We start from the raw sequence: 27562 nt of genomic DNA on the forward strand, positions 1-27562 counted from the left end.
GGGACAATGGCGGCTGCTTCGGCTGCTTTTTGTATTTGCTGCGCGCCCACAAGTGGCTGCCCCCACAGGAGCCCACCTGGAAGCTATAAAGTTGGCGGCTGTCCTGAAATATTGCTTCTAGCCTCCTGATTCCCGTTGAGCCCTCCCCAGAGCACAAACTCTGTTTTCCTCCCCCCACCCTTTCCATGTGAATCGGGTGAGGCACCATCCGTGTCGTTATGTCAGAGGGGGAACATTTAGGCCCTTTTTACAGGCGATGGCCAAGGCATAACGTCATCACATGGTCCGCTCTTTTTTGGCACTTTTGCAGGCCAATAGTTGTCGCTGACACCAAGCTTGTCTGTGTTGGAGATTTGGGTAGTCTTAGCGACAGATCGTCATTTATGACGTTTTTTTAAAAAGAAGTAGGCTGGAACGAAAATGCGCTCGGTGCATTCGCTCCTTTATAAACCATGTACAAGTTAGGGGTACTTTTACACAACGTTTATATTGAAAGGGCACGTTCACCCAGAAGGGTATCTTGGCCTGAATAACAGACGTTTATTGGTACTGAACTCAATGGTGTTCATTTGATCGACCTCAGAAGGCTGAGCTGGACCACAGGGATTTGATCCTGTGACCATGAGGTCAAACGCAGGCCCCTACAGTGGACGCATTAGTCCACCGAGCCACCAGACTCGGCGGTTTGGGTGCCATGGTGCAGAAAGGACATAGGAAAGGACATGGTGCATCAGGAAGTACCAATGCCATCTGCCGGTAGGCAATCGTTCCCTCAATGTTTTGCTGGGCGCTCCTGCTGGGCGCTCCTGCTGGGCGCTGCTGCTGGGCGTTCCTGCTGGGTCTGCTCTCACCCACTCTTTGGCGGTTGTGTGTTGCATAACAGACTCCTTCGCCTTGCATGCTCCCAGCCCCGCCAGTGTCACAAGAGGAGCTGTGGGCCCGGGTCCACTACAGCTTCTGATGAAAGGGTGAGCAATGGACCTTAATCGTCCAGAGGTCAAACGGTGCTTGCACGCCCGTGAAACACCAGTGCACGAGAGTTTGTAATCTCAAAGAGCGCTTCCTGCGCTGGGGTGTGGGGACAGCTGGAAAAGAAACGCCACAGGTCTAACTGAAAGGAAGGCAGAAGCGTAGATCTCCCAACAGGGCCCCTTCTGGTGGCTTTACCATGTGCCATCAGATCAGAGAGGCCCCCAGGAGCCCCTCCAGGCAGCGATGGCCAAAGGTCTCCCAGACACACACTTGAGACCTCGCTGTGAATTTTGTTTACCAAATATACCCCAGTTTTGTGGTGGCCCACAGCATATAACGATAATCCAACATGATGTGCAAGGATCAAACTGTTTTTGCAAACGCGCTGTTATGTCCAATACCTCCAAATACAATAGCTCTTTAATTTCTTAAAAGAATACTAGAGTCTTCTTTAAAAAAAAAAAAAGTACGGATAACCAATTCCCAGCCTTCCCAATGCGGCACTTTAAAATCCAAAGGCTTCAATATTGTGTTGAAAGGCATGTCTGATGAAACCTCTTCCGGTACAACTATCATCTTTAGAAATATCACAGCAGCATCCTTACTGCCTTAGCTGATGCCCTGAGTTACCTTGGGCAGAAAGTAGGAAGTTTCAATAAATCAACAGTTTCACAAGTATTCCACACAGAGATTTTCTCACGGTACCTTTTTAGGTCTCGCCTACCGTTGCAGCGCGCATGCGTTGCTCGCTCTGTGAGGGCTATTGTGATGAGGTGATTTCAGAAGGGGACTTGAAGCCCCGCCCATCCTTTTCATTGGGTCGCGTCAGCGTTTATGCTAAACGCTGGCTTTCCATTGAAAAGGATGCTTCTTACTTACCGCCCTGTCTCCCTTTTGGACGGCCCATCCGAACTGGGTCGTTAGCTTCACGGCTGTCGTGAAGCAATTTCTTATCTCATGGGGGCATGTATGTTTACGAGTTAGTCTGTGCCTAGGGCGGCTGTCTTTCCGCTATGGCGAGCGCTTGTATATCTCCTTCTAACTCTTGTGGGTAGTGGGGAGGGAAAGAGGGGGTGGGGGCTGGGCCCTGCTGGCTAAAGGCTACAAGGCAGTCTTTCTGAAGTCGAGGCTTTAATGAAGTAGCCTGTGAGAGAACAGAGGGGACAGACCCCACTGCACAGATCGCCCTTTGTCATGGCTGACACCTGCCATCTGCCTCTTTTTCTCAATGATGTTGGAGGAGGTATTGCGAGCTTCCAATCTGCTGTGCAGCCCTCGTCCGCTTCCAGTGACCTCTCGACTTCTGTCAGACAAGTCCGGGGAGTTTGATCTGTCGACTCTGTGGGTTCTTCCTTTTCCAGTGTTTGCAAACCGCTTCCCAGGCACACGTATTTACCAGAACAGCGGTGGTAGCAGCAGCAGCTGCCTCGGGGGCTGTGCTTCCCCACACTAAAGGGGCGTTTCTGGCGCACCGTGGTTTCCTATTTAGGAGGAGGCATTCTTTCAGAGATCAGTTCTCAAAGGAGAAGCAAACAGGCGCATTATCTTTATTGCCGTTTACATCTCCCACTTACAATTACATTTTGTAAACGTGTACAGAAACGTAAAGTTACGTATGTCCAAAACAAAGGCAGTGTTAATTATAAGCATGCTGTTTACATGGCTCAGTGGGTCAATGTGCCTGTAGTGATTTATGTTGTGTTATACACAAGCCATTGCTTCAAATCCCACCCACTCCAACTTGCCTGTTTTTTTCACAATTTTAGAAGTGACAATGACTACCATTATGTTAGATAATGATACCTCCTGTTACTGACAGAAAAGTAAGGATGTACAAGACAAGGATGTAAGAAAGTGGCTCTGTATATACTGTTCCCAAATAGGTACAGGGTGTACAGAGTCCACAGTCCCCAAGGGTTTGGCAGAGGCTAAAGTTAGATATAACCTTACTCTCTAAAGTGGTAGCTTGGTCGAGCAGTAAGGCAGTATCGGAGGACAGTGTAAAGCATTTGTTGTACACACTCAGTCAGCAAATGGTTCCACACACTCAGGAACTTAACTCTAGGCCAATGGTTTTGTATCAAAATATATAGTTGTTTTATTTTAGAACCAACAATAGGTATCAAAATATACTTTCTCAGAATGAGATGCTTTGGATAAATACTTTCAATAGGCAATTGACTTTTGAATGCAATAGATACAGTTGTTGCAATAGCCAACACCCTTTCTAACACAATTATACATTGAGCTCAATGGGAATTTCTAGTTAAATGCAATTGATTACTTTTTGGATTATTTTTCTTAGATTCAGTTCCGGGACATCTCCTGTAAACAGTTGAGTAAAAAGGTTTTGGTTACAGTTGTGATTTTTAAGGAATATTATTGTATTTTAAAAGTTGACACTTGGAAACTTTTTCAATTAGAATCACTGATGTTATCCTATGGGAGGAAATTCACATAGCAGGTAAGTAGGGTTATCGTTACTTTTTCTTACTCAGTGTTGGATCCTGGATCCAGCACTAGTGCATCTCCTGTAAACAGTTGAAAGAATGCGTTTTTGTTATACAGGCGATTTTTAACGAATATTTGTAAGTTTGCAAAATCGACAAGAATTTCTGGCAAAAACCAGGCAATGTTATCCTATGGAGGAAAATCAAGTTAGTACGGTTGTAATTACTTTGCAGGGTCAGTGCTGGGCACCAAGATCCAGCACTGGGATCTCTCCTGATAGCAGGTGAGTAAATTCGTTTACGTTATTCGGCTAATTTTAGATGAATATTTTAAAGTTGCAAAACTCCACACTTAAAAGAATTTCCAAGTGAAACTAGTCAATGTTACCCTATGGAAGAAAATTGGGTTATCGGCTTTTGGGTAAGTACTCGACTGGCAGAGTTAGGGTTCTGGGCATAGACTCAGGGGTCTCCCAGGGTCAGGTAGGTACAGTTGTTACACCCTCAGCGGCACAGGGGCAGCCGGGTGCAGAGAGAGTTATGCCCAATGTTATCCTATGGGAGGCAGGGGGCCCTTCGGTTGGTGGCTGCTGGCTAGCAGGCCACGCGGCTGTGGGAGCTGGGCTCCTGGTCACTTACTCAGGCCAAGTGGTGAAGTAGATTAGAGTAGAGGTTGCACTGCCAGGGGCACTCGGGCGGCTGGTTGCAGGGTGCTTTTGAGCCGTCGGGCGCTCAATGGATTTCAATGGAGAAGCTCAGTGACGAACAAAGGCTGCAAGCTCGGGGACGAAGATTCTTCAGGTGCAACCACCACTTTGAGAGGTAAGTTGGAGGATAGGTAGGCACCCAAGAGTTGGGCACAGGGGGCCGCAGAGCGCCGGGTGCAGGGGTGCCTTTTGGCGCCGGGAAATCATACCCTCTGCTAGTCGCGGTTGGAGGGGTCCCTGGTTCTGAGGCTGCAGGCGTCGTCAGGAGCGTCGAGGTGGGTCCTTGGGTGCTGGATTCGGGGTCACAGTCACTGGGGGGGGATGTCCTCGTGGTCTTTGTTCACTCCGGCACAGGCCAGGCTTGGTGGCTGCATAGTGTGCAGGAGTCGCGGTTCCTGGCTGATGCCAGGGGCTTGTTACTTGCTTTGAGCAGTACCACTGCTCGTGGGAGTCCCAGTTAGTCACAAGGCAGTCAGGTCCTCCGGGGTTTTTGGGGTTGCTGACTACTGGAGACGTCGGGGTTTAGCAGGAGCATGTTCGAGGGTCAACAGGCTGGTAGGGCTGGGGCCAAATCAGTTGGTGTCTTCCTCTTGTTAGCAGCTGCACGGCAGGTCTTGTTTCTTGATCTTCTTGCTTGTTTCGGAATCTGGATCTGAGGAAGGAAGGTTCAGGGTGCCCCTAAATACTAAATTTAGGGGCGTTACAGGTAGGTAAAGGGCAGGGACCAATGGGTCCCTTCCCTGGGGTGGGTACACCCCCTATCCTGCCACTCTCCTGTGGGAGGGGGTAGTAGCCTAATCCTGATTGGGCAGGGGTCCCCATCTTCAAGATGGCGAGAGCCCGGGGATGTGCTTCACCTCGCCTCCCCCACCTGAGGGGTGGTGTTGGCAGAGGCTGGCACACCCCCTTTCCTCCCTTGGGGTTTCCCGCCAGTCTTCCCGCCGGAGTGGGGGTCAAAACCGGTGGGGGCCAGTTGCTGCCAGGGGCAAGCCTTTGAAGCTTCCCCTGCCCATCCTTGGGGAGGAGACCTAGCACCTTGCCCAGGACGTGCATTGTTGCAGGCCCAGGAGAGAGGATGGCTCTCTACCCAGGGGTCCAACAACATGTCTGCTGTGTGGCAGCCTAGGCAGCCCCTCAGACAAGACGTGGATTGTAGGTTAGGTTTCAGGGGGCAACTCTAAGTTGCCCTCTTTCGTGCATTGTACATTAAATCCAGCACTGGCATCAGTGTGGGTTTAATGTGTTGAGAAGTTTGATACCAAACTTCTCAGTCTTCAGTGTTGCCATCATGGAACTGTGGAGTTCGTGTTGACTACCTCCCAGCACCATATACTCTTAATGGCAGCACTGCATTTACAGTGCCCAGGAATGGACCTGGGTACTGTAGGGGCACAGGGCTCATGCACCTGTACCCACACCTCTGGCATAGGGCACCCAGCTACAGGGGTGGCTGAGGTATGCCAGGGCAGTGTGTGTTGTGGGCTGTGTGCCCTGTCGACTGTTTTGTTCTTCACCAAGACACTCTGCCTGCAAAGGCAGTGTGTGTGTGTCAGGGTACAGGGCCTCGAAGTGTGGCACAATAAGTGCTGCAGCCCTTAGGGGCCTTCTCTGGTCACAGTGCCCTGGGTACCTATGGTACAATTTACCAGGGGCTGACCTGTGGCCAGAGATGCCAATTGGGTTTAGGCAGTCATGCAGTTTTAGGGAAGGAACATAGGCCCTGGGTACCTGATTGGTAGGAGCCCAGGGCACACTCAGTCAAAGTACATCAGCATATCAGCAAAAAGTGAGGGAATACCATGCAAAAAGATGGCACTTTCTCACAAAGGATACAGAGTGCCACGAAAAAAAAAAAAGTTAGGTTTTTCGGCATAATAGATGCCTGACATTTTTCGGAATATTTTTTTTTTCCAGATTCATACTGTACAACCGTAAAATTCTTGTTTATATCATCAAGATGATGTAGCTGGAAGTATTTTTGACTGCACCTAGTATTACCTTCTGATTCGGTTAAGTTTTCATGAATTTCTAACTATGCAACATGCAAATGTCTTAACTGCTGTATTTAACTATAACAAAAATATAATGCAAATATATATTTTAAGTTGAATGATTATTTGTTTTCAATTTTCACTTTGGTACATATTCACCTACACGGTTTTGGAATATGTTGTGTTTGTATTGAACGTGATATTCGCATGTTTGTTGTCCGACAATAAAGTCTAGGGGGAACTCTTATTTTCATTTTCAAGGAGACCTCAATTATCCATTGTACATACGCCAGGTATCCCCTTTCAGCGCAAGTCTGAACCATAGCCAACAGGCCACTGCACTGGGGTGGTGGCTTGCAGCTGGCCAGGTCTGTTGTGCTCTTCCTAGCGTGGGGCCAGGGGATGGGAGCTAGCTGTTCTGAAAACACAGAGCTGGGGCAGCTGTGCCTGGGTCACAAAGACAGCGCAGAGGAGGGGGTGAAATTGGGGCTGGTCACTGGCCACACGTCCCTCTTGAGCGTGACCTGGTGTCTAGCTAAGGCAGTGGCATGACAGAGAGGCTAGGACTTTGCCATCTTGCTCTGGAAAGGGAACGAGCAGAAGCAAGGGCGCGGAGCTGTGTGCCCCATGACGGATGAGCACGTTGTAATTGTTGCGGGTTCCCACATCCCCTGGACCTGCAAGCTATATGTGGCCTTGCCTGGGAAGATGGGGATTAAAGGGAGGGAGGGGTTGCCTCGGGATCGCACCAAAGATGGAGGCTAGAAGTCAAATGAGAGGATATGGCAGAAAGGGCCGAGATAACGAGGGGGAGGGCATTTTGTTTAATAAAGAGTTGCTTTGGGTGAACCCCCCCCCCCCCCTCCCATAGTAAGCTGCAGCCCTCCTCTCTCTTCTGACACCGCCAGGCCCTTCCATTTATCTTCCACCCCCCTTCCTGCCCTACACCCACCAGCACAGGCGCATCTGTCAGTCACTGGTAAAAGGACCAGCTCTTTAAAATGCTTTGAAGTTTTAAACCAGACCGACAATAAAAAAAAAAGTGAACTTGTCAAACCTAAATCCTCGACCACCTCATGAAAAAAATGATTTGTAAGTAGATTTAAGTGCTATGTTTCAATCCGCAGACGTAAAGAACAAACAAAATGTCAGGACGTGTTCCTGACAGTCAGTCAATGCTGGAATAAAACAAGCATTTGCAATGCAATAGGTCTTGCAATTGCAAGATTTTGAGCTATGGGCATTGTAAATGACAATGCCTTTTATGTGTTTTAAGAAACCTGCAATAATAAAAGGCATTGTCATTTACAATACCAATATGTCAGTGTCTAAAGTGCGAGACCTATTGCATTGCTAATGCTTGTTGTTCATGTCCTCAACTTTTCTCCAGAATTGTTTCCCGGCACATTCCCTCTGTGCAGCTTCCAATTATTCTTCTAGGACTTTCTCAATGTGCTGCTTTACCACGGGGCTCCTGATGACGAGGACACTGGTAGAGCATCCAAATCCTTACTCATCTTTTAACGTCTTTCACATGCATCAATTTATTTATCTCATCGCCAGTGTTTGAGATCCCACGAACCCAGTAACTAATGTGGACTCCAAAGTACAAATATGTTGCTGCTTTATTCACCGAACAGGGTAAGTTTAAGAAACATCGTGATCAGTTGCAGGTTAAATGCATATATGTACAGCATACCCCACCAGACGCATAGGACTCCACTCCTTAGCCTTTGGTCTCAAGAGGTGTAACTGTCAGGCAAACAATCCAAGTGAAATGACATAATATTCTATGCAACATCATAGCGGTGCAGAGACCGAGAGAACGCCGTGAAAGCAAGGCACAACACAATCCACACATAAACAAGCATTTGCAATGCAATAGGTCTCATTTGCGGGAGTCTGAGCTGTTGGCATTGTAAATGACAATGCCTTTTATTTGTGTTTTGAAAATCTGTAAGCGGTGCGTAAACACGCACTTTGTACTTGTAGTCCTTGCTTACGACAAGCAAGGCTGGCAGTAAAAGAGGCACAGCCAGCCTTGCTTCTCGTAAGCAACCACTATAAGTACAAAGTGCGAGTTTACGCACCACTTGCAGGTTTTCAAAACACATAAGTAAAAGGCAATGTCATTTACAATGCCAATAGCTTAAACTGTCGGACCTATTGCATTGCAAATGCTGGTTTCATTTTGTTGTGTCTTTTACATTCACCCATGAGTCTTATTTCGATTTCTTTAAAGAGACCATGTGCCTGGGACCAGAAAGGCATCATAGAAATTACTAGTAGCAGATTTAAACATAGATCAGTATTTGGCCCTTAAAGCACTGTACAAATTGGCTATTTTTTTTTTTATATTGTGAAGAAACAATTTTTATAGACCATCTCGATTCCTAGTATAGGAAAGAATCCCTTTTTGTATGATCACCCAACCAAATTTTTGGACTTCTGCTGCTGATTTCTCGTCTCTGTAGTGCACTGGGCCCTGCTGTCCAGGCCCCAGTGCATATGCTGAAACCCCCAGAGTATGTGTACAATTGGCTAATACCCAGTTGGCTTATTTAACTTGCATACAAGTCCTTAGTATATGGTACAAGAGGTATCCAGTGCTAGTAAGTTAGATGTCACTACTTGACTGCAACACTTAATTGTTCCACCACTATAGTGACAAGGTGAACACGTGACTCTAGGCCTGCTATTGCCGCCTAGTCAGGCGGCTTTAAACCTTACTACTTGACATAGCAAAATAAGAAATTTTGCAGGTCAATATCTTCCTTTTTAATATTATTAAGCCATCTCTAGAGGAAGGTCTGGGTAACCCACCAGGCAGGGTGCTTAATATTAAAAAGAAGAGCATGTTTCTTTTGTATTCAACATCCCAGAGAATAAAAGCAGGGTATTGCCATTTTCACTGTAGCAAGGCCGGTGATCCCTTTGGCTAACATGGAGTTTCGCTAGCCACTGCGCTATGTGCTAACTTGCATTTGGGACCCCCCATAGATATAACTCCAAGGTATCAAATCAATCGTTACATTAAACCCGACTCATTGCTGAGATCGGATTCAAGGTAACTTGTTGTAGGAAGGTGACTTAAAAAATTCAACACTTTGCCCAAACCTTTGGCAGCCTTTCTTGTTTGTCTGCAGCAGTTGTCACTCGAGCCAACATGCAACGCCGCCACACAGGAACAGGGACCAGAGAGAATTGCTGAAGGGTGAAGGGAGGCAGTGTGACCTACTCCAGGAGAATGACTACTAGGCGGTGGGCACAAATGGCCCAGCTTCAAAGAAGCTACAGTCTCAGTGAAACAAATGGCAATCACACCTTCGCCTGCCCTCTGCTTCATGTAGGCAGACAGGCTTGCATCTCTTCCAGAGAGGGAAAACCTGTTGCAGAGCTGATTTTCCAGGAGGAGTGGCTCATATGCTGGGTACACCCCAGGGGTTTGCCCATGGCGCCCCACTGGTGATGAAGGTTTGTGACATCTTTGTTTAGGGTAGAGCTGGATATCTTGGGATTGTTTGAGGGTCCGACCCTAAGGAAGTGTCATAAAGTGGGATGGGTAGGCTTATGGGAACTCTACCCCTTTGGAAGCGAGTTCTCCCCCTCCCTCAAACAAGAAGATGGCATAAAAGTGGCACCCCGGAAGCACAGTAGTCCGATCACTACTAGATCAGTACTAGACTGGAAAGAACACTGAAGGACTGCCTTGCTTCTCCCTGAACCCAGGAAAGGAAGGCTGCACCAAAGACTGGACTGCACCTGCTGAACCCGAGGACCATGCAGAGAGAGGACTGAGCCCACAGTGCTCCGTTGTGGAAATGTTACCTATATGTGCCAGAACAGAAGGAGTGACTAAGGCCCAGTTGGCTGACTCCCTGTTTCAAATACAAGGCCACAAATGCTGAAGGAATCCTGCACTGGTGACAGCCCAGCTGCCCAGGATTGCCTGCCTGCCGCTCGGCACCAAAGTAACTACTGGGAGACAGTCCTGACCAGCTCAAGAGGTCCCAGAGTCGGTGGGGCCTGTGGCCGTCGTCAAAGTAGACCCTGGTCGTCCTGCAAGAAAGAGACAATTAACCTATGGACAACCCCTGAAGACTGCTGTAACCGAAGACCAGTCCACCAGTGGGAACTGGACTTTCACTGGAGTGGAGATTGTGCGATATCTAGTCCAGAGGCAGGAAACAGCCCCCTAAACTTTGTGGGCCCATGGAACACCCCCACATCTCTTCCACAGTGCCAGCATCTTCTGCATTCTTGGCATCTTCTCAGCATCCTGTATCTCCAGCAAATGGATGACTCCTTGGCTGCAACTGCGATTTTGGTGAAATCTATTAGGGCTCTGTGATAGCTAGACCCGACAGGTAACTGTCTGTCCTGACCTAAGTGGTCCTTGTGACTGACTTCCGGACTGTTGTAGCTTGCCAGTCCCAGAGAAGATTGGTATTCGTACTAGCCTGTTGGCTCAGGAATCGTAACACCGATTACAAAGATGTATTGAAACTTAAAAGAATTTACATACCATATAAAAAAAATCGTATCTCCGGTACCTCTGGATAGATTTTTGTATTTTGGTACATATATTAAGAAAAAATGATGCACTCTATTTTTATAAATTGGTGTTGATTTGTATTGGGTTGTGTTTCTTACTCAAAAACTTCCAAAAAGCTTTGCACTTGTTCCTTGGACTAGGCCTTACTACTCTGTGTCACACCTACCCAGGACTGAACTAAAGGATTTGTTTAAGAAACCTAACTGGACCTGATAGAGATTGTGACATTATTACATGGTAAGGTCTCACAACCACACCATATAATAATCCACTTTCCTACACCTAGGATCAGCGGATTATTTTCTAGTTGCACTTACTCACTATGGTAAACCCGTACCTGGGATCCCTATTCATTGAAGAGATGGTCCATTTTGTCTTTGGTCTGTTTTACTACACAATTCCGAAATTAGAATTTTTCGAATTGTAGTAGGGGGTAACATTAGCGCATGCAGTTCCTCTTTAATATAAAGAGTTGCACAAGTGTGATTAATCAAGTAAGGTTAACAGATCCTTTTGCAGTAGCATCATTTTAATTCGAGAATCATTTAGAGAGGTTTGTTCTTTTTGTAAATGGATGTGTGAGAACATACACATATATGCATTAAATGCTATTTATGCCTATTTGCATTGAAATGAAACTCTGACTAGACACTAAAAGCTGAATATCAGTCATCTGTGGGGTAATTTCTAATGGGATAATATAGGGAAATGTTATTGATTCTGTTAAATATACTTTGCATACGTTTTCTTAATTTGAAGAATGGATTTTTTAATGATATGTTGATGTGCATTTTGACATTGATTAGTTTCTGGCATTGTTGCACATCTGAAAATAATTATAAACTGTTTATAGCAGATATTCTATAAACACAGCCGGCGAGTATTTGCAAAATGAATTTTCTCAAATACCCTAATAATAGGATTATTATCCTCCGCTGTATTATCCATCAGTGGTGAACTATCTTGCATACTGTGGATATTGTTTCTGCTCATTCATAACCTTGTTCTTCCAGGTGTCACATTATTAGCCAATTTAACCAGGGTGTGTACGACTATATCATTGCAACGGATGAGCACGCCCTGGCTGAGCCTGCAGGGCAGACCAAGCAGGAGGATGGAAAGAAGAGTAAAAAGAAGAAACCCGGGAAAGGAGATGGGTATGTAAGCTTACATGTGGCTCTCTATTTTTGTGCTTTGTGCCTTCACTCTTCGAATCCAGCTCTGCCAATACATATTTTGAAACGATCTGTCTTCATGAGCCCACTCCATGCTCTTTTAAGAATATATTGAGATAAGATAAGCACTTTCAGATCATCTTATTACACTTAACTTAGTCTGCAGCTGAATACTTTTATTGGGTTGATAACTTTGAAGCAGATTTCTCCCACTTAGCCTACTGGAGTCCACTTCTTACTCAGTGGCCCAAAAACCTGCTACCTTCTGATGATTGCTAGTTTATTTATCTCAAGTCTTCGCTCACTTTCTCTTTATTTTTTTCAGAGGTCGAGACCAGGAATATGGGGTGTCGCGAGGTATTGATTTCCAGAATGTTTCTACAGTGATCAACTTTGATTTCCCTCAGTCTGTAGAGTCCTATATTCACCGCGCTGGCAGGTTAGTTGAGCAGTGAGTGTGGCTAATCTGTGAAGGAATGCTGGCTGTGAGATATTGTTTGTGATTGGCATAACACTGCAGGTGGAAAAGCAAAGCTTTCTCTGGCAGACCTCTGGATATATAAGGAATAGTTGTCAGTGGCTGGCCTTTATTGGGTGGAGAGAGGAGGCTGATGACAGACCAATGAACTGGAGGGAATAGGTGGTTTGTAGGTGAACACTGGAATGGAAATAGTGTTTTTTGGCTGACCTAGCAGGGCAGGAGTGAAGCCAACAGTCCTTAGCAAAAGTAATTTCCTGTTTAATAGCACTGAGGTAAGGTCCTATAAGAAGGCACCACATTGCCTTTGGCAGTGCAGTTGAGGCAGCTTCAGTCTTCTCCCTGCAGTGAGGAACCTCTTCATGTGCCATCAGTACACTGGGGCCAGCTTGTGACATGCCTTTGGTGCACTGGGGGCAGCCCCGGTTGTGCTCTCCGTGCTGTCGGGAAAGCTTCTCCTGTAACTGGTCAGTGGTGTCAGCACTTATTGTGCTCTTGATACAGGTGGTAGCTCCAGATATTCTGTTAATACAGTAGGAGCAAATTTTTAGTGCAATGAAGGCAGTGTGATTGGCTGTCCGTGGATCTGTTTTCAGCATATTCAAAGGCTGCTGTAATCTTTGTGGGGCTCACTGACAGATGTTTGTTTATTTCTTCCTGCTCCAGGACTGCTCGTGCTAATAACCCTGGCACCGCTTTGACGCTTGTGAACCACGAGGAGCTCCCCAAGTTGGCTGATATAGAGGATGCGCTCATGGGAGGTGATTTACTGGTTATGACTAACTTGAAATGTGTATGACCTTAGTAACCACAGTACTTTGACAGTTTTAGGTTGGAGTAAAACAAAGACACCTGCCCCCAAATTACATAGAATGCCCGTATATATTGAAGGTTTCTGAAAATCTTGATCTCACATGAGGTACCATATCTTGCTGGAGATCATCTCCTCTACTAGGTACAGTTCATGTTTGATTTCTTCATGATGATTATCAACTGTCTCTGCAACCTTCACAAGGGGTGACTGCTGGATCTCTCCTGCTAGTTGTTGTCTAGAACCACCGCTGGGTGGTGTCTGAAATCCCTCAACGGTATCTACCTGTACCCTGCCATGTTTTTCCCAGATCTTCCAACACTGCATTGGTTTCTTGTGGCAAACCCTGCAGCAATAGTTGGGGAAATAGTCTGAAAGTACAGCCCCCACCTTTCATTTTTTTAAATCTGCTACAGATTATTAGAGCTATTGAATATATTCTCCTGTGTCCTGACTTCATTATACTTGTAGCATACCTTTCCTAGCACAGAAGGTAAGTATAGTGTGTTCTCACCTCATTTGCTGTTTCAGCTGCGCTCTGAACCCACCCCTACAAAAATCCAGCTAGCTTCCAGATGTCTGGTCCTGTACTTCCATCTGAAGACACTAATTGACTGTGCATAGTGCCGACTTTTTCCCTAAAACCAAGCCTGTTTATTTTAATTTTTTTGTCCATCTCAATGAAGAGCTGTATTTGCTAAATTTGTCAGCCAATAACTGCTGCAGTTGCCATGACTGATTCTCATTTCCCCTCCCTCCCCAAACCCCTCCCACCACAGTTGCCTGCATCATCAGAGCTACAAAACACATTGTTCCCATATACCTCAGCAACACTCCTTCAGAGTGCTCTAACATCTCATCTTTTTTTGAGGAATTGCACAGCGCTTTCCAACGCAATGGTAGCTTAAGTGCAGTAAATCCCCATGGCGAAATGTTTAAACAGTTTTTTCTACTGTCCCTCAAAAAGGAGATGTGGCCTCCTCTAGATCACTGATGCGTTTCTCCATGAACAGCATTGATCAGTCTGTGAAACCATTGAGATGTTGAGGGAGGTTCTGGTTTCTTCCACTGAAATGTGAGTTCAAGCTTTTCTGTCTCTCAAATTTTGTAAAAACAATGTTTCCTTCTGTCTTTGAAATGCGTACATACTTATCTGGCCTCAAACCTGGCACGTGTACTCTCGGCTCAAAGGGCAAGGGAAAGCCTATTGCCTCCCTAAAAGTTTTATCAACCTCCGTCCAGAAAGAAAAGAGATTACGGAATCTCCACCATACATGCAGTGTCCCCAACTATTCCACAACCACTCTTAAGACGTTAGATACCCTAGAGAACATTCAATAATTCTTTTACTGGGGTGTAGTGCTAGCTATAAACACATTTGTAATGTGTCTCTCTGTTTTTCACGTCTATACAAATGTTTTTACCTCTTTGCTCCTATCTATTTCACATTTGTTTTCTCTGAGGAGTTTTGTATGTTTTATGGCCTGATTTCTCATGCTTGAATATAAGAAGCAGGGCATAGTGGAGTCTTTCTAGCTCTTTAACGCAGAATTCTAGTTTGCATTGAACAAAGCATTTCAATTTGTAATACCCTGGCAAAAAGCTGTCTGAGACCATCTGACCTCCATCATGCCTGACAGTAACACTGGTGTGTTTCTGTACTAATCTTAATATTTAATGTTTTGGTGCCCACTCAAAGGGAAATGTATTTATTTGAAGTGAGAGTGTAAGGCTGAGCATATCTGATTCATCTATGTTGGTTTTGTACCCAGCTATTTTCTTGTACCTAAGTAATTGTTGTTTTCGATTCATAGATAATTCAGGGTCCCACAACGTTAACTGTGCATCAGCTGCCTAGAGAGTAATGTATATTCTGTTCTGAATGGTGTTCCTCTAATTCTTTCCAAGCGTTGTATGTTTGGCTGTTGACTCCATGTTGCGAGCAAAAACATGGCAGAAAATGGACAGCTTGGCCGGGTACATTTTTCCAGCAGGAAACATTTAGTCAGAAACCTGTTTAAAGATATTCTAGCAGTAGGTTGGCCATGTAGAGCCATAACCATGAATATATAAGGTGACCCCAAGCCGATCTTTCTCCTGACCTATGTCAGAAAGACACAGTCCACCCTTTCAAAAGCTATCTGGGCATTTAGAGAGCCTAGTATTGCAGAAATGTTTACTTTGTGCCTTTTCAACCTGTGCGCTTAATGTTATCGTGGGTTTGTCTAGATGCGATGAAGCTGGATTGGGTTGCATTGTTATGCTAGGTAGGAGCTTGTTTAGTCTAGTGACTAAACTTTTGGAATATACCTTAGTGACCGTATTGAGGAGGGCAGTAGGTCTATAAGGGTAGCAAAGCGGATGCTCTCTGCCATGCCGTGTTTGGTATGATTGTTATGATGATTTTTCCTGTAGAGGCGGTGACCCTTCATGTAATTTGAACCCTTCAAGCTAGGGTGCTAGCAAGACCTCATAGGCTTTATAGATATTATTTGCAAGTGCTTGTGGTCCTAGAGCTTTATCTTTTTTTAAGGATTTTATCGTTCTTCGTATCTGGTTACTGGTGCTTCGAGAATCTCTTTACATTCTTCAGATCGTGATGGCAATGTGATTTTATTGATGTAGCAAATTTGCAATTCTCTGAAGTACAGCATTTATTAAATTCCCTGAACACTCCCATTTTGTCTTTTGGTAGTGCTTCCCTAGAGAACTTAATTTCTGCAACATGTTCCTGGAGGAAGCTGACTCCGTATATACTATACCAAAGTAAGGTATAGTGTGCACAGCGTCCAGTGGAACCCCAAAGGTACGCAGAGGCTAAAGTAGATAATACCTTACTCCCTATTTGTGGTAGTGTGGGCGAGCAGTAAGGCTTTATCAGAGGGTAGTATTAAGCATTTGTTGTACGCACTCAATCCGAAAATGATGTCACACACTCTAACCCTTTAGATGCTCATGACTGAATGGTTCCGTCATGAGCATCAGTTCTCTTGTGCTCATGACGAAATCATTCCGTCATGAGTACAGGCAAGGAAAATCCCTCTGCTGCAGACAGCAGAGGGATTTCCCTTTTTTATTTTTTTTGCCTTGGAATGTGGGAAAGAGCTTCCCCAACCTCCAGACGCATGTTAGGGGTTTTCATTACTATGACGATCGTGCGCATGGCGCACTGTCCTCATTACAATGAAAACAAAACTGAATTTTTGTTTGTTTCACAGTTTCGGTGATTGTGGGGCTATGTCAGCCTGCGAGCACCGAAACACATGCGAGAGGTATCGTTGGAAAGGGGAGAATCTCCCCTTTCCAATGAGACCCTTCCCTAGTGGATCCCTGCTTGGGGATCACCCCAGGAGGGCGATCCCCAAGTAGGGATCCACCCACTAGCACCAGGGAGGGGGGAGCGGCCCCTTGGGTAAGGGCCTTTGCTCCCCCCGTAGATTTTTACCAGAGACAGTCTTTCTGCCCACCCCTGGAGAGCAATCGAAAGCACCCTAGACGCCAGGGATTATTTTTTTTATGGCCAGGGGTGGGGGCTGCCCAGAATGAGCATCTCAATGCCCCCCCCCCACCCTACCAGCACAAAAATGCAAAAGACTTTCTGCCCCCCCGGAGGCAGATGGGGGCAATAGCCCACTGGGCACCAGGGCCTTTTTTGTTTTTTTATACCTAGGGGTGGGGGCTGCCCAGAATGGGCCCCCCATCCCCCCCAACCAAAGTTGTGGGGGCTGCCCAGACAGGTAAAGGGCACAAAACGTAGGGAATTCTGATGTCACCTCAATACGTTTTGGGCCCTTGCCTGTTCTTGTAACGCGAGTGAGGTACCATTTTTATTGGGAGACCTGGGGGAATGCTGGGTGGTAGGAAATTTGTGGATCCATGCAGATTCCAGAAATTTCCCACATAGAAATTTGAGAATTTTAATTTTTTTTTCCAGCTAAATTTGAGGTTCGCAGGGGATTCTGGGTATGAAAACATTTGGGGAGGGTCCACACAAGCCATACCTCGCTGGACTCCCGCGGGTGTCTGGTTTTCAGAAATGTGTGGGTGCGGCCAAAAACCCGTGTAACCCTCCCCCCTCCCCCCCCCCCCCCTTGCAAAACCAGGTTGTTTTGTGATAGGTAATTTTGATGTCTCCTCAATACGTTTTGGGCCGTTACCTGGGTTATCTTCTCCAGGGCGGCCGGATGCAGGGGTGTCTTTTGATGTCTGATTTCATCTTACTGGGCAACTCACGGTTGAGGGGTGGGGGGGTCTCCATGCAGAGGCTGCAGGCGACGTCGGGGAGTCCTGAAGGGGTCAACCCACGGTGGACTCGGACTCTGGAAAGCTGGGGGACCTCACTGGGACCGGTGGGCCACCCGGATTCGGGCCGTAATCACCGGGTGCAGTGGTGGTTCCAGGTGTCTTTGTTGAAGGTAGTCAGTCCTCCCAGGGGTCCAGGAGGTAGCTGGCTGCAGGACAAGGTGACTTTTGGCGCAGAATCTCTGGAAACTGCAGACGGGCCGGTAGGGCTGGGGCCAAGTCAGTTCTTCTCTGCAGTCTCCTGCTGGGTGTCTTCTTTCGTTCTTCTTCGTAGGTTGCATTAATCTGTCTTCTTAGTTCAGGGCTGCCCCTAAATACTGTATGTAGGGGGCTTTTTTTTCAGAGTCTCGAGGTCCGTAGCCAATGGGCTACTGACCTTAGGGTGACTACACCCTTGGGGTGCTCACCCTACGTGGAGGAGTGAGCGCAATCCCTAACCCTGATTGTATGGCGGGCACTGAAGAGTGGGCTTCACCTCTTCTCCCACACCTTCTGAGCTGTTATAATTTTTCCTGCCGAAAAGGTGGGGAGACGGGAAAAGGGCCGGCTCCTGATAGCAGGAGAGGTTGGGGGTCATGTCACATTGGCAGTAAGGCTTTGAAGCTCCGCTGCCACAGATGGCTCTCCCTGACCTGGAGGAGGTGTGAACACCTCCACCCAGGAAAGGCTTTGTTTCTGGGCTCAGGGAGCGAAGGCTCCCACCCCAGGATTCCAGAAACCTGTCTTGTGGTGGCAGGCTTGTGTTTACCAGTCTGGAAACCTACCAGAGGCTGGTCGTTTTTCAGGGGGCATCTCTAAGATGCCCTCTGAGTGCATGGTATAATAAATCCCACACTGGCATCAGTGTGGGTTTATTATGCTGAGAAGTTTGATACCAAACTTCCCAGAATTCAGTAAAGCCTTATGATGCTGTGGAGTTTGTAAAGACAAACTCCCAGACCATATACTCTTTTATGGCTTTACTGCACTTACAAAGTCTAAGAATGGACTTAGACACTGTAGGGGTACAGTGCTCATGCAACTGTACCCTCACCAGTGGTATAGTGCACCCAGCTTGAGGGGTGTCTTACCTATACCATAGGCAGTGGGTTTCCGACATCGACTCTTCACTTTGTTCTGCAGCAAAACACGCAGCCTACAATGGCAGTGTGTGTGAGTTAAGGTACAGGACCTCTAAGGGTGGCACAATATGTGCTGCAGCCCTTAGAGGCCTTCCCTGGTCACAGTGCACTTGGAACCCATGGTACTTTTAACAAGAGACTTGCATGTGGCCAGATAGGTACCAATTGGCGGTACAAAGGTACAGTTTTGGGAAAGAACACAGGCCCTGTGAACCTTATATGCAGGGACCCAGGGCTCATCAAGTCAAAGTGCATCAGAAATCTTGCAACAAGTGTGTGTGTGTGGGGGGGGGTAGGTGAGGGGGTTACTGCAACAGAAAACCAGCTTCCTACAGTTCCTTCTCCTTTTTTCCTCCCTCCGAGTTGTTTCGCTAGATGGGTGCCTCCCTAATTCTCTGCTACTTAAGAATGTTTTTAGAAATGTAGTAGAGAGATGTCTGCCTTATTCATGTGAATAGCTCATAGCTGTCGCTAATGTTAGTTAGTTTCTGCATTTTGGTGAGAGTGGAGTAAATCTCTATACTTTTTCCACCCTCTTTTAATTCCTGTTCTTGATTCTGAAATTCTAAGGATTGGGGCTCACAAAGTTGTTCCACTGGGAGAATGCATAAAAACAACAATCACACATTATACACACCTATATACACATGTATATTTCTTGTGATCTGCAAGGGCACACCAAGCTTGCCCTTGTTTACAACGGAGAGGTCTTTTGGATTTTCTACATAGATTTGTTGGCACTACACCATGTATCTGAAAGAAGCACGTAGTGATAGATTCCTTACCTTAGAATTACCCTCAGGCGTCAGACTGGAACCCGAAAGTTTTCGTCAGCAGTACCCCTGCGCGTCGGTCGGCGTCGTCGTGCAGCTGTGCGTGTGCCGTTGGCGCCGGGATGACGTCGCTGGAGCTACTTAGACGCGCCCACGCGTGCTGACGTCAGTTCTTTCTTTTTCCGCGGCAGTAAGCGCAGATCCGGGCAGAGCTAGTACCCCCAGTAATTTTTGACTGAGTTTTTTTAGGCCTTTTGTCTCTTTTGTTTTTCTCTAGTCGACCGTCTCCTGGCGTCGTAGGGATGCCCGGGTTTAAGAACTGTGGGGACTGTCACCGCATGATGTCGGTGACGGAGCCACACCGCATGTGTCTCTACTGCCTGGGGCGCGACCACGACTCCAAGTCGTGCCCCGACTGCCGTGGCCATGGTGCCGAAGGCTTTGCGGGAGCGGTCCCGAAAGTTGCTGGAAATCCCGCAGTCGGCTACGCGCCGCTCAAGGTCCCGGTCCCGTGGGAGGTCGAGGAACCGGTCGCGAAGCAGTCACCATCATTCTTTTGGATCTAAGTCTTCGCACTCGGGGTCAGGTAAGTCGAAGCATTCCAAAAAGAAGTCGAAGAAGCGTTGTCGCTCCTCGACTTCCCCTCGCGCGACGTGGCTGAGGGTGCGGGTAGTGCCACCCCTGCGGCTTCGGCAGAGCCTGCGACGTCGCCGCCGGTCTACCCGCCCTTCCCGGGTCCGTCTGCAACGTCTGCCCAGGTGCATGAGTTTCTTGCTGCCATGGCCTACTCTTTGGGCCGTCTGGCCTCGCCGGTGTGCCTACCCGTCCTGGGGTCCTGTCCTTCCATCGCCGGCAGCTCCGGCGTCACCGGTGGCTCCGACGCCGCAGGACCCCCTGGGATCCAGGATCGGACCGCGGTCGACGCCTGTTGACCTTATAAAACCTCCACCGACGTCGACCCCACCGGCACCACCTCCGACGTTGCCCGCTCCTCGGGACGACGTCGTCCCCAGTTTCAGCCCTGAATCTGACACGGTGCCGGATCAGCGCCGCTCGGCGCCGATGGGGCCATTTTTTCCCTATGTCCGTCCTCCATATTTTCAGGCTGTTCCACAGACTTCGCAGGAAGGCGAGGACTGGAAGGGGTCTGAGGACCCTCTCGCACAAGACTGTACTTATGACCCGGACTGGGCAGAGGATTTGGGGGATGCCAGTGGTCATGACACCTCACCTGACCTTAGCATGCTGTCTCCTCCTACCGTGGCCACAGAGGAGGGAGCCAGTTACGCAGTGGTGTTGCGTAGAGCGCCAAGGCCCTCCACCTCGAACTCACTACAGTGGCTGTCAGGACTAACCTCCTGACAGAAGTGCTCCAGCCGGCGGCGGCCAGTTCGGAGCCCTTGCTGCCCTTTAATGAAGCACTGTCTGACGTTCTTTTGGGCACCTGGTCCCGGCCCAACACAGGGGCTCCTTTAGACAGGAACGTGGCCGGACGACATCGCCCGGCTCCGGGCGACCCCCCGCCCCCCCCCCCACCTTCCTCTCCCAACATCCCACTCCTGAGAGCTTAGTTGTCCAAGCCTCTGCGTCCCAGAGAGCGTTCCCTTCCTCACCTCCGGATAGGGAATCCAAGAAGCTGGAGCAGCTTGGCAAGAAGCTGTTTTCATCTGCCAGCTTAGGGCTGCGGTCGGTGAACACCGCATGCCTCTTGGGCTGTTAATCCCACTCTGTGTGGGACGTGGTTGCGCAGGTGCTGCCTAGCTGTCCGGAGGAGGCCCAGACAGTACTGGGCCAAGCTATTGCTGCTGGGAGAGACACAGCTAAGTTCACCATCCGTTGTGGGCTTGACACCACCGACTCGCTGGGCAGGGCGATTTCCACGACGGTGGCGCTTAGGCGCCACTCCTGGCTGAGAACTGGCTTCTCGGGGGATGTCCCGAAGTTTGTCATGTAATCTTGCCAGCCAGGCGTCCCTCACTAAGACTGTATACACCTATAGGTGGAATAAGTTTGTGGCATGGGGCACAGTAAAGGCTGTGGATACCCTTTCTGCCCCTCTTTCAGAGATCCTTCTATTCCTTCTTTCTTTGGCCCAGCAGGTCTCTGCTCTCGGCACTTATCAAGGGCTATCTCTCGGCTATTTCAGCCTTTTTACGGCTTCCAGATCAGCCTTCCCTTTTCAAGTCCCCTATTGTAAATAGATTCTTAAAAGGCATTATTTATCTTTTCCCTGCTGTTCCTTTCATAATTCCTCTGTGGGACTTGAACCTGGTTCTGACATATGATGTGTGCTCCCTTTGAGCCACTTCACAACTGTCCTCTTCGTCTTCTCACTTTAAAGACCGCTTTCCTTGTGGCCAGCACCTCTGCCAGAAGAATGAGTGAGCTCCAGGCTCATTCTTCTAAACCTCCTTTTCTCTCTGTCCATCCGGACAAAGTGGTTCTGAGGACTCGTCCATCTTTTCTGTCGAAGGTTGTCGCTGCCTTTCACATCGGACAGACCATCACTTTGCCCACCTTCTTTCCGCCTCCGCTTCCCTCGAAAGAGAAAGAGAGGCTCCACCGTCTGGACCCAAAATGTGCGCTCTGATTCTACATAAACCGCACACAACCGTTCTGGGTGGATGACCAGCTCTCTGTTGGCTACGTGGGCGCAAAGAAGGGTCGGGCCGTGCACAAGCGGACCATCTCTCGGTGGGGCTGTGCCTCTGGTGTGCGCGCCCATGCTATCAGGGCGACGGCAGCCCCCACTGCTTTGGGACGGGGAGTTCCCTTGCATGACATCTGTCAGGCAGCTACGTGGGCCTCGCTGCACACGTTTACCAAGTACTACTGCCTGGACAGCCAAGTCCAGAGAGACCGCTTCTTTGGCCGTTCTGTTCTCATGGACTTTCTGGTGTGATCTTGGTTCGCAGACCCACCACCGGGGTTGTTATTGCTGGGGTATTTATCCTAAGGTAAGGAATCTATCACTACGTGTTTCTTTCAGATGCACAAGTTACTTACCTTCGGTAACGATATATCTGTAAAACCTTAGTAGTGATACATTCCTTACCGCCCCACCCATCCTCCCCGTTCTGCGAACTGATTTCTAGGGTTAAGGTCATCCCTTTCAGGGCCCTAGTTTCATGGCACCAGTGGTCAGTTTCTTGCATGGCTCTGCGTTCCTGGCGCTGAAAGTCGTGTAAGTAGCTCCAGCGACGTCATCCCGGTGCCGATGACGCACACGGAGCCACACGACGACGCCTACCAACGCACAGTGGTACTGCTGACACAAATCTATCACTACTAATGTTTCTTACAGATATATCGTTACCGAAGGTAAGTAACTTGTGCTTTAACTATCATTAATGCGACCATAACATTTTATCTTGATCAGTAGAGTAAAGAACCACTTGCCCACTAGTGTACATTTCTGCCTAATGTGCTGCCCTGCACATTTGATCAAACATACACAGGTGTGTATATGTGTTTTTATATGGGATACAATGTGTTGTAATGTGTTTCGGAAAGTGGATTAATATGTGGTGAGACCTCATCATGTAATAATACCACAATATTTATCAGGCCTAGTTAGGTTCTTTTAATAAAACTCTTAGCTGGGTAGCTGCGGCACCGAAAAGTTAGGCTTAATCCGAGGAACAAGTCTAAAGCATTTAGAAGTATCAAAACAGTTTTTAAGTGAGAAACACAACACAATAAAAATCTGACACCAATTTATAAAAAGTGTATTTTTATCTTACAATAGACACCAAAACTACAAAAACCTATTGCGGAAAACTGGAGATGTGTATTTTTAAAGATAAGTAAATCGCTGTCGTTTTACTCTTGGGGGGGAAAAAGCAATAAATCTAAGAAGTTCAGCAGTTCCTAGCCAACTTGCTAGTGTGACTACTTCCTTCACCCTGATGGGTCACAATGGGTTGGTCGGGAAATGGCAATAAATCATAAGAAGTTCAGTAGTCCTTAGCCAGCTCGCTATTGTGGCTACTTCCTTCACTCTGATGGGCCATAATGGGTTGGGGGCCAGTCCAGGGACACCTTCTGTTCAGGGAGACCGTTACCTTTCAAGTCCATCAGTCTTGAAGTCCTTGGTGCACTTTTCACCTTTACTGCGGACAAACCAAGAAGTGGTCCTGATGCTGAAGATGCTGAAGAGATGCAGTGAGTGCTCCTAGGGTTACCCTGGTATCCGCAATAATCGGGGGCCTTCTCTGGCCTGAGGACTCTAGCTCCCACACTGCACCAGTGGGTCGCAACTGGTCCGCTGATCTTTCTTACAGCAGTCTCAGCAGTTCTTTGCAGGTAAGTAAATCCTTTTCTGTGGGGGACCCGAGTCCTCTTCGACCTCAGCTATGAGTCTGATGGACTTGGGACACCATGGAAAGGTCAAGACTCAGTCGCCCAACAAGCACTTCGGCGTCCAGTGGTGAGCAGGCATTGCTGGGTTCTCCGAGTGCAGGGTTCCTAAGCTTTTCTAGTCCTACTGCTTAAGAGGAAGCTAGCCAACTAGCCCTTGGAAGCACTTTGCCTATCCTGGCAGAAGTAGAGCCCTTTGCAACGAGTTTGCACCGTCTGCTGTAGGTTTGTAGGAGGTTTGGCTCTCTTATCTGGGTCCAAGGAGCAACAGGGCAGACCTTCTGTCTTCTTTTTAGTCCAGAAATGATCTGATGCCCCTTTTATGCCTTCTTCTGGTTTGGGGAGGACTCACTAGCCAATGGGGCAATAGTTCCCATGAGGTCTCGCATGGCAACCATTCCCACTTTAATACACTCCTGGGGGGGTTTGGACGAACAATCTCAGAATACCCCTCTCTACCCAAATCCAGTATAGCACTTGCCTTTTTCCACTGCAAGGAGCCCTGGGCACACCCTTGTGGCATACTCAACATAATGAGCCACTCCTTCTGGAAAACCAGTCCTGCATGGGTCTTTTGCTCTCTGGAGGAGATGCCGGTAGTCTACCTACACAAAGGAATGGGCAGTGTGATCACCATTTGCTTCACTGAGGCGATAACCTCTTTGATGTTAGGCCATCTGTGGTCACCGCCCAGCAGTCATACCTCCCTTCGGCAATTTCTCTGTTCCCTGTTCCTGGGAACTTCCAAGCACGGGGGGCAGCATGCTGTCTCGGGCGACATCTTCTCCCGATAGACAGGAAAGGCTACCTGAGGCTTGGGAAACCAAGTGGTGACTTTCCGAAATCACCTTTCCATTAAAAGTTACCTTAAATGTGATCTCAGCAATGAGTCTGGATTAATGAAGCAATTAATTTTGTACTTTAGAGTAATATCTTTGGTGTTTTCAAATGGAAGCACGGTGGCTAGTGTAACTACATGTTGACCAATTGGGCCACTGACTTTACTACAGCGAAAACCGCATTTTTTTTTGTTTTTGCTGTTGGGAGATATTAAACACAAAAACATGCCCTTCTTTTTTAAATTAAGCACTCTGCCTGGTAGACTACCAGGGCCTTCACTAGAGGTGGCTTATTAATATTAAAAAGGAAGGATTTTTCATGGCAAAAAGGGTTTATTGTTAAGTTGCAGTTTTTGGGAGCTGACTGGTGAGCCTGCAGTGGCAGGACTAGAGTCACATTTTCACCTTTGTCACTTTGGTGGCACAGTTTATTGCTGCAGCCTACTAGTTACCTTCAAATTGCTAGCCCTGGATACCTCTGATACCATATACCTGGGACTTATGTTTAAGTTAAACAAGCCAGTCGGATATTAGCGAATTGTACACAATGTTGAGGGGTTGAAACACATGCAGTGTGGCCTGGACAGCAACGCCCAGTGCTCTACAGTATCAAAACACCAACTGCATCAACCCAAAACTTGAGGGTGGGGTGATCATACCAAAAGAGGGGATTTCCTGCAATGTGAGGTTGCTGTTTGCGTTGTAGTGGTAAATCTTCTTCAGGGCTTATTATATGTATATTTCCTCCACAATACAATATCCTATGTTATCTATAAAAACGTAATATACCACATTAGAATACATCATGACACAAGATTTAAACAACTAACAGTATGTTACATAGACAATAATACGACATGCCAATAACTCAAAATAAATACTATTGCTAAATTGTTTCTAAAATTCCATAGAAGTAGTCCTAAAGAAGGTAGCTTTTAGAATTTATTTCTACCAGAACATGTTGATGGAAATCGGAGGTCCGATCTACAGTGGTCTGATGGTCTGTACATGTCCGATTTAATTTCATGGACACCTAGTGACAAGAAAGTAGAGTTTTATTTTTAGAAAGACTATTTCTGTTGTCTGAAAATATCTTCCTTGGTCCCATATTTGTACATGTGGTTATTATATGTGTATATGGGATTTTATATTAGTATAAGAAGATTAAAAGTCTAATTTGTTGTGGTGTTCAACTGTATGCATGTAAGTGTATGGCTTATGAGTGGAACGTTTGCTTGAGGTTTTCAACTGTACCTAAGGGAATCTTTAGATTTTTGGTTCATACAACCCTGTCCCGTTGGTGTGAGGGTTTTTTTCTCATTTATGGTTGCCATAGCTGGAAAAGCACTGCTGCGTTATTTCCTTTTTTACACATGTTAGTCTGTAGTCAGATTGTGTCCTGGCTGCTGGAGTGTGTTAAGATCCATCAGAGATGGTGAGCTTGTCTACAAGTTAAACAGGGGGAGATGATATCATATTTCTTCAGGCCCTGGATGAGACTTGCTTTTACATGTTGGATGCCCCCAAGGGTGCAGTCTGGGTGGCCACAAAGTAGAGCATTACTACCATTTTGATGCAAGAGTAACAGTGCTTGAATAGCAGTTCTAAACTTCCTTTTTGTAAGAAACTGTTTCCTTTTCTTTAGAAGAGAGCTCGTACTAGGCAGTCTTATTTTTTGGTAATGTGTTCCTTGAGGTTGAAATTGGTTTCCATGGTGAATCCAAGTAATTTGGTGTGGTAAATAAAGATGCACAGTTGACGGTAGTATATATAAAACAGGATAAGGTTTATTCTCAAGTTAGGTGTCTCAGGTTACAGGTAGAAGATAGTAGTAAGGAAGCAGGAAGGCCCCACCAGGAGAAGCATCTTTGTTGCTCAGCCAACGCATTCAACTGACACCCTCTCAAACATAAAGTTGCTTTTTAGGTAGAGGTGTATATAATCTGCATATTGATGAAGCTTGATGCTATTATCTGTGAGATGAGCACTGGTGGACTCCGTGAATTGGCTCGGTTGCACAGGTGAGAGGAGAACCAGTGAAGGATATTGCAGGTGAATCCCATTTGAGACTCCAGGGTGCGGAGGAGAGCGGGATGGTCAGCAATATCTGAATAGAGGAGTCTCATTCATCTATGATCATGAGGACACTATCCAGGACTTGTAAGGTAGCAGTCTCCATATTGCAGCATGATCTAAAGCCAGGATTGTAGTCCTGTAGGAGATGGTTAGCAGTAATAGCTTTAATATGTTTTTGTAGTTGAACAAAGGGAGCATTTTCAATGATCTTGCCAATGAATGGTTGGTGAGTGATGCAGGTAATTAGTGAAGTTTGCAGGGCCAACCAAGGAGTAGGTGGAGTTGACCTGTTAAGAGAATATTCCTTGAGTGGGGGAAGCATTGACAGTGGAGATAAGGGGTGAGAGAGCATCCCCAGACAGGGATTTGAAGAACCAGGGTGAGACCTCCTCTTCAGAAGAAGTGGCTTTGGGAGAGTTGAGTATTTTGGCAAGATCTGGGAGAGACAGGGCTTTGAAGGATGACCATTACCAGGAATAGGTGGGACTGGCATTGGGTTGATACAGTGCATGATTGTCTTAAAATATTCTGCTTCTGTTGGTGGCTTCATTATTGATGTTGGCCTAGTGCTTTATTTTAGCTGATGTGATAAGCTGCCTGTGTGTAGCGTTCCAGGATGCTGGTGCCTTTGGCTTGCATGTGCATGTTTTATTTGGGGGTGTGAATGATCACTTTGTTTTACCAAAAATGTGTTAAAGTTGTTCAGAAGGGTGTTGCCTTTGGACATGAATATGATAAGGTGCGAGAGGAGTTCAAGCATTAGGTTGTCTATGGAGAAGTCTTTGAAGGATCTGACGATTTGGTCTTCTCTTTTGGATTGACCTCTGTTTTTGTTAGGGAGCTAAGAATGGCGAAGTGGTACATTCAGTTTAGGGGTATTGGTGATTTATATTGGTTTCTTGGTGATGTTGGGAACAAAAGGGGGAGGATGTGGCCTAACGGCTAGAGCATTC

At 47.0% G+C, this 27562-nt stretch overlaps 1 protein-coding gene across 1 annotated transcript in view; it reads left to right on the top strand.

The window, feature by feature from the left end:
• Window positions 1-27562, top strand: part of DDX56 (DEAD-box helicase 56) — a 127293-nt gene that overhangs the window by 59579 nt on the left and 40152 nt on the right. The window contains exons 7-9 of the mRNA XM_085636089.1: window positions 11689-11832; window positions 12176-12289; window positions 12995-13089. Of these exons, the coding sequence (XP_085492215.1) occupies window positions 11689-11832; window positions 12176-12289; window positions 12995-13089 (353 nt within the window). The remainder of the gene's footprint in view (window positions 1-11688; window positions 11833-12175; window positions 12290-12994; window positions 13090-27562) is intronic.

The sequence above is a fragment of the Triturus cristatus genome, chromosome 11 (genome assembly GCF_964204655.1).
Source record: "Triturus cristatus chromosome 11, aTriCri1.1, whole genome shotgun sequence".
NCBI lineage: Eukaryota > Metazoa > Chordata > Amphibia > Caudata > Salamandridae > Triturus > Triturus cristatus.